This window comes from Pterocles gutturalis, unplaced genomic scaffold (assembly GCF_000699245.1).
Source record: "Pterocles gutturalis isolate BGI_N339 unplaced genomic scaffold, ASM69924v1 scaffold13589, whole genome shotgun sequence".
Classification (NCBI taxonomy): Eukaryota; Metazoa; Chordata; class Aves; order Pterocliformes; family Pteroclidae; genus Pterocles; species Pterocles gutturalis.
This window is the reverse complement of record NW_010130833.1, coordinates 25,166-36,850: the sequence shown is the minus strand read 5'-3', so window position 1 is coordinate 36,850 and position 11,685 is coordinate 25,166. Positions and strand designations below refer to the sequence as shown.

General features: G+C 42.8%; 1 protein-coding gene across 1 annotated transcript in view; it reads right to left on the bottom strand.

The window, feature by feature from the left end:
- ARVCF (armadillo repeat gene deleted in velocardiofacial syndrome) overlaps positions 1 to 11,685 on the bottom strand; it is a 71,108-nt gene that overhangs the window by 38,091 nt on the left and 21,332 nt on the right. Inside the window, exons 3-5 of the mRNA XM_010080372.1 lie at positions 11,079 to 11,196; positions 9,637 to 9,808; positions 2,943 to 3,014 (exon numbers count right to left, since the gene is read on the bottom strand). Of these exons, the coding sequence (XP_010078674.1) occupies positions 2,943 to 3,014; positions 9,637 to 9,808; positions 11,079 to 11,196 (362 nt within the window). The remainder of the gene's footprint in view (positions 1 to 2,942; positions 3,015 to 9,636; positions 9,809 to 11,078; positions 11,197 to 11,685) is intronic.

Here is an 11,685-nt window from a genome sequence, read left to right as displayed (position 1 = left end):
CCCCCCCCGCCCAAGCAGGAATTTTAGCACAGAAGCTAAATTTAGCAAGGTCCCGAGGAGAGCGTTCATAATTTCTTGTCAGTGCTATCCCCTTCTCCTATGGCTCTATGCGAGCTCTTACCACTACCCAAAAAAATGTATCCTCCCTCTCTCCAACTGACAGAAAAAAATATTTTCCTTTCAACAAAGAGGAAACAAGAATCTTCTCTTCCACAATCTTTCCTCATGAGGACAGCAGTACTCTGGACACTGCCAGAGCATATATATTTATTTTTAATATCAGATGAGACAGCTTCTGAAAGCACTGCAAGTTCTCCCGTCAGACACTATCCAGTTTACCACAGATAACAACCCTGAACTGGAAGCCTTCCCCTGCCAGAACGCCTAGCACATAATATTACAGGCTCAGAAATGGTTTCAGGGCTGCTCAAATGCTGTGCTGCAGCAAAACCTGATTTCCATTAAAAAACCAAGAGCAATCAGAAGAAAAGGAGACTAGTTCATCACTTTGAAAAAAAAAAAGAGTTGCCTTCATTCATTCATTCCTCTTCAGAACAAATTCCAGGAAAAAAAAAAAAAGGTACTAGCATTTAAACTAGGTAATAACTCGCAAGCCCCTTTGGACTGTTCAGGATACGAACGTGTTCCTAAACTGTCTTGAACAAAGGCTGAGAAAGCCTCTGCCTTCCACACGGACACTAACCCACCCCTACTCCCACCCCCGAACTAGGAACTATGGAAGTTCCTGTTTCTGTGATGCTTGGCTACACGACAGGCAGAGATTCCTGCAACTAAAATAGTTTGGAGACCAAACGAAGTTTCCAGAATGATAGAAAATAGACGTGAACTAGTTCCCTGCTTCTAGTTTGTGTTTTTTTCAAGCGATCGTAAGCACACTATCAATTAAGCTCAGTGATCATACCTAGGAACACTTTATAGGGAAATCATGATGTCAAGTTCTGGAAACGTCATCTTCAGATCCACCAGAGAAGCACCATGGATGCTGGCTATCCATTACAGGAAACTCAACAACCCTGCATCCCAGTATTTGTTAACTACCACAATGTTCATTTGCTGCATTGCGTGAACAAATCTTATTACTGCAGTTTCATTTGCCCGCAAAGATTCCAGCTGGAAACTCACTCTAATATGGCTTTACTAATACATGAAAGAGATTATCTATAATTGTTGATTTTTGAAATAGCACTTCATTGTGTCACTCAAACTGAGTGCTTTTGATCATTAAAACTCGCATGATTTTTCAGTCTTAGTAACGAGGTTCTGCTTCAGCTGAGAGCTGATCTCATCAGAGCCAATTATCCTCTACGGCACAGATCTGACCAGAGCTTTTAAGGATTTTAAAACTGCAATTTTATTTGTCTTATCTCACTGAACAATTCAAAGTCCTAGCAATCTCGTTAGAACCTTTAACATCCAGGAACTCTCATGTAAACTAGATGCTTAGCAGGAAACTACTAGTAAAAAAGTGAACAACCTGTATAACTGAATTTATTTTTTTACTCTCAGCACACAAATGAATAGTTTCTCATGCCTGTTTCCATGTCAAAGGGCTTCTTTTTAAATGCTGTGGGATTAATCTCCTGACCTCATCTAGCAGGAGATATGCAGTCAGATGTGGTGGGTTGACCTCGGCTGGACGCCAGGTGCCCACCAAGCTGCTGCACTAAATGAAAACCAGCATTCAGACATTAAGCCTAGAAACTACCCATTGCAAAGACTGTCTGTAAATAAATTAGATCAATCTACATTAGTTTGCATATCATCAACCAGAGCTTCACTGCCCATGAATTTAAGTGAGAGTGCAGCACTTCACAGGTGTAATTACTATACCATTGCTATCAGTGTATCTCTAAGGTTAGATAGGGCCTCTGCTGCTGCCCTCAGTTTACAGTCAGGAAATTGAAGAACAAATTAAGTTGATTTGATCAAGGTCACTAAAGCAGCACAACTCAGGTATCTCAAGTCCAAGGATCTCTCCACTGAGTCATACTGGCTCTTTACGCTCTCTGAAATTGTACAAGTGATGCAGAAAGAGTTTAAGATTTTCCCTCTGAAGAATCCTCAAGTAGCTCAAGGTATTCACAGATCATTACGGTCAGGGTGCTATGGGAGAGCTTTTCCTGCGAGGCCAGGCTGACAGGGTGGCACCGCAGCAGTTGCCATGACAATGGCTGAATCTTCGCAATGACATTGCACACACTTCAAATGAAAACCTGTGCAAGTCTCAAAACACCATCCAATGCTGTAAGAAGTCTGACGAAATCCCAGATCATCTCCTAATCTCCAACTAAAGAGCACCACACATGCAGGAAGGGAACAGGGATTGTTTGTGAAAGATCTCACCCTCTGCCAGAGCTGAAATACACAAGTGCAATGCAGAAGAATTCTTCTGTGAGTCTCCCATTTTGGAAAACTACAAGTACTGCTCACTACAGAAAGGGAGGAATATTGTATTCAGGAGAAGACTTACTATCAGTAAAGACAAAAAATTGAACTCATCCCTTGCCCTCACTCTCCAATTCGTCAGAACACTGAAGAAATACAGAGACACCAGGGAAGATAAAAGCTTAGTGATAAGTACGCTCACCTAATGCATTTCCTAACTCCTTACATTCATATCTAGTGCAGGCAATTTGCAAATGGAGTTGTAAAAGAAGAGAGCACGTACTCACCCTCTATGGAGTTACAATCACCTAACACCAAATCAGATGTGCTTCTACAAGATTCCAGCCATTTAGCAGCTTTATATAAAAGCTGGTTATATCCAGTACTAAATACCAGATAACAATAAGCACTGACACATCTATTACTTCAATTAACTGAATACAAAAGAATGATCAGTGTGATACGCTCAAGTTCCTTTAAGAGCCTCCAGCACACAGGCTACTTGTTATTTCCAAAAGCACAAACATCAGCATTACCTTTTGCTGCTTCAGATCGCTTAGGCAAATCAAGTGTATCAAAATTCCTGTCCAAATCTCCATTCTTCTTTCCTGTGTAAAAAAATAAGACAACAGATAGAAAAGAGTCAGCATACTGACAGGTAAGTTACTGTCATGTGCATCTACAAGATGAGAGACGATACAGCCTCAGAATATCAATCACAGACTATTATCCGTATTTGTACATCTCTGACTTGCAATCCAGCTGCATAGCTGTGGTTTTAGCATGAGCAACCTAAGGACAACCAACATGCTTAGCACTCGCATTTCAGTGGGTCTTAAAAGTGGAAAATGGTGCCTTTTCCCTTCTTGGCAAAGATACACCCCTCCCTCAGAATCCCAGTATTTACTTGTTATTTTCACAGAAGAATTTTGATCTGAAGCTTAGCTGAAGCAGAAACTGAGGAGCAGAGCAATATACAGCAGGCTTGCTTTGCAGCCTCTATTCTCACTGCGACTCTCAGGCAGGGAGGCCCATATATTGTACAGACAGCAGCCAACAACTTAACCTTGAGTTGCCCTTCAATCGATAAAGTGCCATTTTGACTATTTATTAGAAACTAACGGAAACAATTCCACATTTTTGCTAAGAGACAGTTTAAAACCATTACATCAGCTTGAATTTAGTCAGTCCTTCGTAGAAAGCAGAACAAAACCCAGTGTTCTGTTTTAGTCAGGTTGGGAACTCAAGGTTAAACAGCTGGGGAGGGAAGGGTTAATTTTCATCCCCTGCTCTCCCCCCCAAGGAGACACATGGCCTTGGGTGAACCCCAGGGATGCTGTGGGGTACGCTGGCACATCGCCATCAGAGATGTGCTGACAGCAGAGACAGAGGTTTTGTCCGCACTGCTTCTGAGGACAGCAGTGTACAATTTATCTTTCCCAAATTATTTTGAGGGGGAAAATCAAGTTACTTAGTCCCTCTCCCTCCAGAGCAGGGGAAGCAGGTGCGACGAGATGAATTCAGAACAACACAACTTGAACTGCCAGAGGTGGCTTCCGAACAGGGACTCCACCAGGCTGCTACAGGAGGCTTACAGAAGGGCTGAAAGCTCCACCAAGCAGGACGCTTAAAAGCAAACAGGAAAGTGGTCCTTGAAAACGTAACATGGAGATCAGCCTGACTCTTGACTAAGAATAGATGAAGAAACGGGAAAGGGCAATGCCTGCCCTGTTACAGCGGAGAGCCGGTAAAGTTCTGCACAGTGAATTCAATGGGCCACTCTACCTTCCTCTTGACAAAAGAACAAACAAATGCAGTACTACACAGAGAATAAATAGAGCTTTTAAATGCCAATATGAATATTCAGAAATAACATCAAGAGGAAAAAAAAAACAACCCTCAAGATAGCACTCCATCCCCTCCCTTTCTCTGGAAATATCACACCCTTTTGTTTTGAAATACCAACGCAGAATACCAGCCAACTTTAACTATGGTACAACACAAAACATGCATCTAGAAATTCTGTTCATCTGAAGTTATTTGCTGAATTATACAGAGTATGAAAAAGCCCATCCAAGCTACCAAAAAGGTCATGCAGCCAGGTACCATGCCACTCCTTTGAAAGATATCTTTTCTAAAGGAAGAGACAGGAATTAGTTGAACTTTGCAGCACCTCCATCAAGATTTTGCTCCATGAAAGCACCAGAAACGCGTTGCTTGGGGAACCAATAGCAGAAAGAAAAGATGCTGTGCATCACCAAAGGACAACGCGTTTCATAACGGCAGCTGAACCCAGTTACTGGCTGCAAACTCTTGATGACCCTTAGAGCACTGACAGGAAAAAGCAGGGCAGAGGGAGAAAAAAAGGCATCGAAGGAAGGAAGTCAGTGTTTAGGAAAGATTACAGACTTAAGGCAGACCAATAAACGTGACTCCATCTTATCTACAAGTAGCACAAACTGTTTTTCCACGTGACCCCAAATTTCATGTCTCTGGCATCCGCTAGTTCAAACCTCAGAACATTTACTTAGAGAGCCAGACCTTATTCAACACAACTACCCATTTCAGAAGTTCTCTCTATAATTTAAAGGTTGGGGTTTGGCACTGCAGAACTGAGATGGCACAGGGAGAGTACTCTTCTTCCTAGTGCGATGCTTAGTAAGCAGTGTGTATTTGTGTACAGCTTTTTAAGGAAGAGATTGTCCAGGAGAGCAGCGCTGGCTGCTACACCTCTAGAGCTGGCAATGCAGAGGCAGCTGCCCATGTTCTAAACCCGACCTGTGCTCTGTCATCTTCAGTTGCCGTCTCTCAATTTCTGGGCTAGACTGCAAATACTGGCTGTCTCCTACGAAGCCTTTGCAAGTTTGTCTCTCAGTCCTCTGAGAAACTAACCCACCTTGCAGGCAAAACCGCATCTGTTCAAACCAAGAGCTGCCAGCTGCTTGTGAATGGAAGCAGTTCAGAACCCAGAGCTCTGACCAAGGGGATTTCAACTCTACAAATGACTTGTTTAATCAAATTGAGCAAGGGCCAGGTTCAGAAATACCCAAAGCACCTACGTTTTCCAGGGCTTTCCTATAGAGAGAAGGCGACCAAGCTGTCAGAAGACTCCAAAAGAAATCCAACTAGAAGGCAAAGTTTTCAATCTGCAGTCCAGCTGGTATTTCTCCCATTTGATTTTCACAGGACCTGCAAATATTGGTTTGGAGTTTCTAAAAAGGCGACCAAATTTAGCAAGTTCTAGAGCCTACCAATTACACATCTCTCAGCAATCCCCTGGCCTGACTGATAGAATGAGAAAAAACTGCTCTGCTGCCAGCTTCTGTACCTCTGAACACCCCGTGTCGCTCAAGCCTGTCAGTAATGCCACTGCGCAGGGATGCTGAAATGACCGTGCTAGCAGTAGAAAAGAAGTTTAAGACCCTGTTTAGGTACATCTCCATTTCTGCCTTTCTGTTTACCTCCCCGGTCCCCAGGTTTTCCAGCCTGAGGTATGCCAGAGAGAAGATGATGCTACTGGGTCCAAAGCATGGCTCCAGACATTGCCAAGAGACAGACAGCTCTGAACACGCCTGCTGACAGGTCTGTTTTATGAGACCTGGCTGCAGGAACTGGCACAGCGCTCTGGTTTGGGAAAGCTGCCTGACATGAGACTTGCTTGTGCAAGATGCAATTTACAGTCTCGGAAACAGTGGGATTAAAATTCTCCCCTCTCTCCCTGCATTATGTAAGAAACAACCAAAACATGACCTTTGGCATTTTCCATCTGTCAGAATCTCAGACCGGACTTTGAAGTGTGACCCAGCGTTATTAATCACTAACGTTGCTGATCTTTCTCAAATGTCATTTTGCTTTATCGGATAATCAAACCAGCTATTCAGCTAGACCATTTTTGCAGAAGGATTAATTCCCAAACACTTTCTGTCTGGTTAAAAAATAGTTGAAGAGAAAGAGACTCTGTAAGACGCCCCCCTTGCCGCCCCACAGCAGCCAGTACTGTGCTCACCAGTGCACCCACTGATCTGGGCTGCAGCTGAGCAGCAGAAAGCAAGGGCTGAGCTCTGTCTTGCCAACACGCCCATCCTCCAGAGGCTCACCAGTCAGAGTGTGAAATCTGTGTCTTGCTGAACACCACCGAGCAGCATTTGTTGGGTGGACCAATTTGATTCCTCCCCCCCCCCCCCCAATTTCTCCTTTGGCACACCCCTCCAGAACCCACTGATCTGGGAATGACCCTGCCTTTACCCCTGAAGCAGTCTCAGGGACACAGTGGAAGTCTCCAGGGCACTCACAGCCTAACAGCTTCCCAGCGGAGAAGCCAGGGAGGGGAACTTCAGCCTCAGCCTTGTGTATTCCAATTGCAACTCTACTTACTGTGCTGGGAAGAGAAACTGAAAGGCATATCCCCCCAGGCATTTCCTGGGGGCAGCCTCATCTAGCCAGTGTGAGTGATAGTAATAAAGATGCAGCAGCCCAGGCACGCATGCCCCAGCAGACCAAGGATCCCTGAGAATATGTGTCCAAGCTGCTGAGTCCTCACGGCCACTGCTCCCCAGACCACAGAGCAAAGCCACACTTTGACCCCACAGAGCTGGGGAGGAATCTTGCACACTTTGCTGTTCCGTCCCTCCTGGGGTTATCAGGCCAGCTGCAAATCAATTCCCTTGCTGCACTTACACCAGGAATGACTAGAAGCTTGTCTTTTCCATTCCCAGTGTGGGAAGACCAAACTGAAAATGCTCACTCCGAGAATTTCCATGCCTACTGAAATAACAGGAGGATGTACTGGGGGGAGCAGAGGAGAAGGTGAATGACCAAGCCCTTGATCTCAGCTCTTAGCTTTGCATGTAAAAGCTGAACAAAGCATATTATGGCAATGATGAAAAGAAAGTATTGCAAAGACTCACCTTGATTGAACCACTCCTCTAATTACCAGAAAAGCAGCAAAAGAAAAACAAAAATTTACAGGAAGGAAGAAAATACAAAGGAACAGTCACAAAGAGGCAGAATTTCACAGAATAGGTTCAAAACCTGAGTATTACAAGAATACTAGAGAACTACCATCAATTAAAAAACCAACCAAAACAAGCTATTCCACTTTCTCCCTTTTGTTCCTGCTGGGAAAAAATCAATCTTTGTCCCCATTGTGGTTTTCTTTTTCTTCCTTTTTTCATTAAATGAAAAGGTGGTCACAGAATTGGGGGTCAGAGGGATGACTAGCCCTTTGCAGAAGTGTTTGAAATGCTATGACCAATGACCATGAAATAAAATAAAACAAACATGGAAATACTGCAAGATTAAGTGAACAAGAGGGGGAGAAAATGGATCTATTTTAAAGTCCTAGACTGAGAAAATCAAGGCAGGTTCAGATCAAGTATTCACATAAACTTAATAGTGAGAAAAGGAAGCTTCTCTACGATTTTTAAAAGAACATTTATTAATGGATTTTTATTTTTATTTTTAAAACACAACAGTTGCCTATCCCCCTCTATCCTTCTGCTCTGCATACTACCAGCTGTGAGCTCAGCATTATTACCAGTTGATTTCCTCCAGAGAACAGCACACTTTAAAAAGAGCACTGCAAAAAAGGAGGAAAAAAAAAATGCAAAAATATACTTTGGAAATTGTTGTTTTCTGTTGAACACACAGAGCCAAACCCAAGCTGCCAGTGAGCGCCTGCACTGCTTGCCGACATCTGCAGGTTCATCCTCACTGTCAGATGATTTTGAGACCAATTTGTCGAAAAAGACACGGTAAGATGCTCTGGCTGATAAGCAGGAACTATCAGGGCGCACAGACACAGCAGGTGTATATATATAGGCTGGCCCCAGAGGAATCAGGCAGACACTTGCCAAAGGCCAGCCACCCGAGAGCGCTCTCTTTTCACTGCCACCGAGAGGACGATGACAGTTCTCAATCAGCACACCCCTCCTCCCACAGTGCACACTCACAGCTTTCATGTCTAAGAACGTTTTCACTGTGTTGCTCTCAAGCAGCAAAACAAGGGGGACCGCAAGTGGCAGGGACCAGACTCGAGTCAGCACACGTTCAGGGTTTCCAAAGGATATCACGCTGGAGCTGCAGTCATTCACTGTGAGAACAGCCTGGCCAGACAGGGAAAACTCATTCTTCAGTTTTTCCCCCAGTCATTAAAAGATACCTATCAATTTTTTTTTTTTTTTTTTTTTTTTTTTTTTTTTAAACACAGTTTAAATCTAGTTGATGACAGACCAGTCTGAAAAAACAAGTTCACACAGTGATGAGTTCCCTAACACACATGGCAACAAAACAGTTTAATAACATTAATAACATGTACAGGTCAGATCAAAGGAAGAGTAACATGCAGCACACAGTCTGTCAAGTTCAAACAATTCTATATCAGCTCTTCAGGACCAAAACCTTCCCTAGAGCTGGCTATAAATAGTAAGCCAGGATGTGAGTACACATGAATGAAGAGAACGGAGCCCAGACAGAAAGCAGAGTTAATTATCTCTGAATTCAGTCTAGAATAGTCATTTCTCTAAAACAAAGAAAACAGATACAATTTGAGTGTCTCTTTCTAAAGGAAAGATGGAAGGGGGGTTACTGAGACTATTAATCCTCTCTTGTAATGAAACTCATTTGCAACACTCATGCCCCAGAGGAGAGAACAGGTCTAAAAGTGATTGACAATTAAAAGCTGCAAAATCATGTTTGCAATTTAAATTACTGAGAGAGTGACAGAACTGGGAGGTTGTATGTTTTGGTTGTGAGTGGGAGGGTAGGCTTGTAGTTTGCTTTCCACTGTGAGAGACTGGAGACACAGAAGACGTACAGACAGGACTCCCATGCATGGGGATGAACGCATGCTGGCCTGGCTGCCGCAGCCCCTGACACATGCCATACAGCCAAGCGAGTGGACTGAGCACAGGTTTGACAGATGCAAGAACACAACAATGTGGAAGAGAGGCAGAGCACATCCACCTGTATCCAACAGCAGAGCGTCATCTGTCAGCATGCACCACTCCTATTTAAAGCCCAACAAAACTACAGCAATCGTGGAAAGAATTCCCAAGTGTCTAGGAGTGATGCAACACGGGAGATGAACACATGCCACAACACTGCAAACACGTACCTCCACAAACTGCATCATTCTTAACCAGCACGACAAATGTGCTTGCAAAAGCAGGCCCACACAGCAAAATTTACCCCCAAATCCATTTCCAGTTCTGAGCTCTCTGCAACACATACCTTTAGCTTTTTTTCCACCAAAACAACCAGCATCATCTTTCTTCTTCTTCTGAGAGCCTCCCGTGCTTGTAGTCTGACTGGCATCTAGTTCTTGGTACTTATCAGCTCCAGGGACCTCTTTGTGGACATGATAGGAGAGGTTCCGCATGATGCACACACAGTTCTCCACAGACTGTTACAGAGAAACGGATGTTACAGTAAGTACTGCACCCTCTTATTTGCAAACTATTGTATTATATAGTGGAGGATTTGGGGGAATTTAAAAAATGCCCACCTGTCCCAGGAAAAGAAGAAATCTTTCAAGGAAGATTTAGTCAAGACCCCTTAAATTAAGGTTTGTTCTTATTCTAAAAACCAATTTTATTCTTCCAAAATTGAAGAGCTTCATAAATAGTACCCATTCAGAATGAAAACTCTCTAATCAAAAAGACCACCTGATCTTACATAAAGAATGCCATTCACCAAAAGATCAAACACACAGCAGAAAATGATCATATAAGGATCTTATTTTAATACAAGCCTCTCTCTCATTCTTCCAACCTTTACAGTCCCCAAGGGGCCCATTTTATTAAATTTTCTCTGGGTCAAAACCTAGGCCTTGTGAGGATTTCAATGAGAACACATGTTGTCCCACAGCAATAGCTAATCCATGGCACATCAGGTTCTGACAAGAGCAGTGCTCTGTAGTTTGCAATGGAAACCACCAGGTAGTTACAAAATCCATGTCCAAAATTATCTGATTATCTGACAGGGCTTTTTAATTCCCTTGTACAGTGCAGTACACGGTGGGACTTAAAAAGAATAAAATAACCATGCTTTACAAGGCTCATTGGTGTTATAAAGCAATAGTACGCTCTTTCTTTTTTAAACAGGTTAAACTTATGATATTCCTCATGCATATAAATACGCCTTTAAGCACCACAGGATGAGATTATGGAAAAAACAAATTAATCAAAATATGCACCTAAAAAAAAAAAGCCACAATGAAAGTGCTGCAGGTCTGAAGACGTATTTTAATGTCTAAGCACGTCAGTCTTTACAGATGGTGCTGAATAAAGTCTTCAAAATGGGAACTGACTTCTCTGCTGATATTGTGCAAAGCACAATACAATGGGACTGAATTCTGATTCAGAGACTGAACTTACAAACATCAATTAAGTAATGCAGAACAATAGCAATAATGTCGCTGACAATAACAAAGGAGCACTCTCCCCACCTGTCACAACCATCTCATCAGCCACAGAAGGTAACACAGCAGCACCATGCCGATAGCCCTCAGTAGTACCATGGATATTGGGACAGAGATGAGAAGGTAACTACTGTATTTTGAGGCAAGCATAATCCCCTTCTGACTTCCACTTGGAAACAGAAGTCAGATCCCAGTGCAACACTTCAGCCTGAATTAATGGAAACATTCATTAAGTTTTAACACTCAAGTTCACCTTATTGTCTGTATCCTTCTTGCCAACTGCAGACTGTAGAGCATGAAGGAGGGCATCCACCAAGCCATCACACTCTCTTAGTCTTCTGCGTGCTTCTGCTCCATCTGAACTTACATTCCTAACAGAAGAGATTTAAAAGAAGATTTAGCCCTCTAACCTTCATCATAAAGTTGAAGGTGCATCGATTTATACTACAATCATTAAAAACTCATTACCTACTAAATCTTAGTAAAATATGGGCAATGCACATCTGCAACTCCCTGAATCTGAATGAAAAGGGGAACACAGCCACAGAGGTGACTACAAACACATTTTTCTGAGTTCCTGGCAAGTCTAGTGATGTACCTTAAACTGGACAGGAGTTTTCAGAGCAAACAATATGCAAACCAAAAATTTATTTTCAAAGCCAGAACTTTTAATCTGAAAAATACTCTCCCCACCTTAAGAAAGACATGCAAAATCACAAGACTGCTCAACAGTATTCACGGCCACAGAAAATGAAAAATGAAAAATATTGAAAACAGGTGTACAATAGCTGTATTTTAATTAATCAACCTGGAGATAAAATTTTTCTTCACATTCTTTGACCCCCCATCTGCTCCAAAGA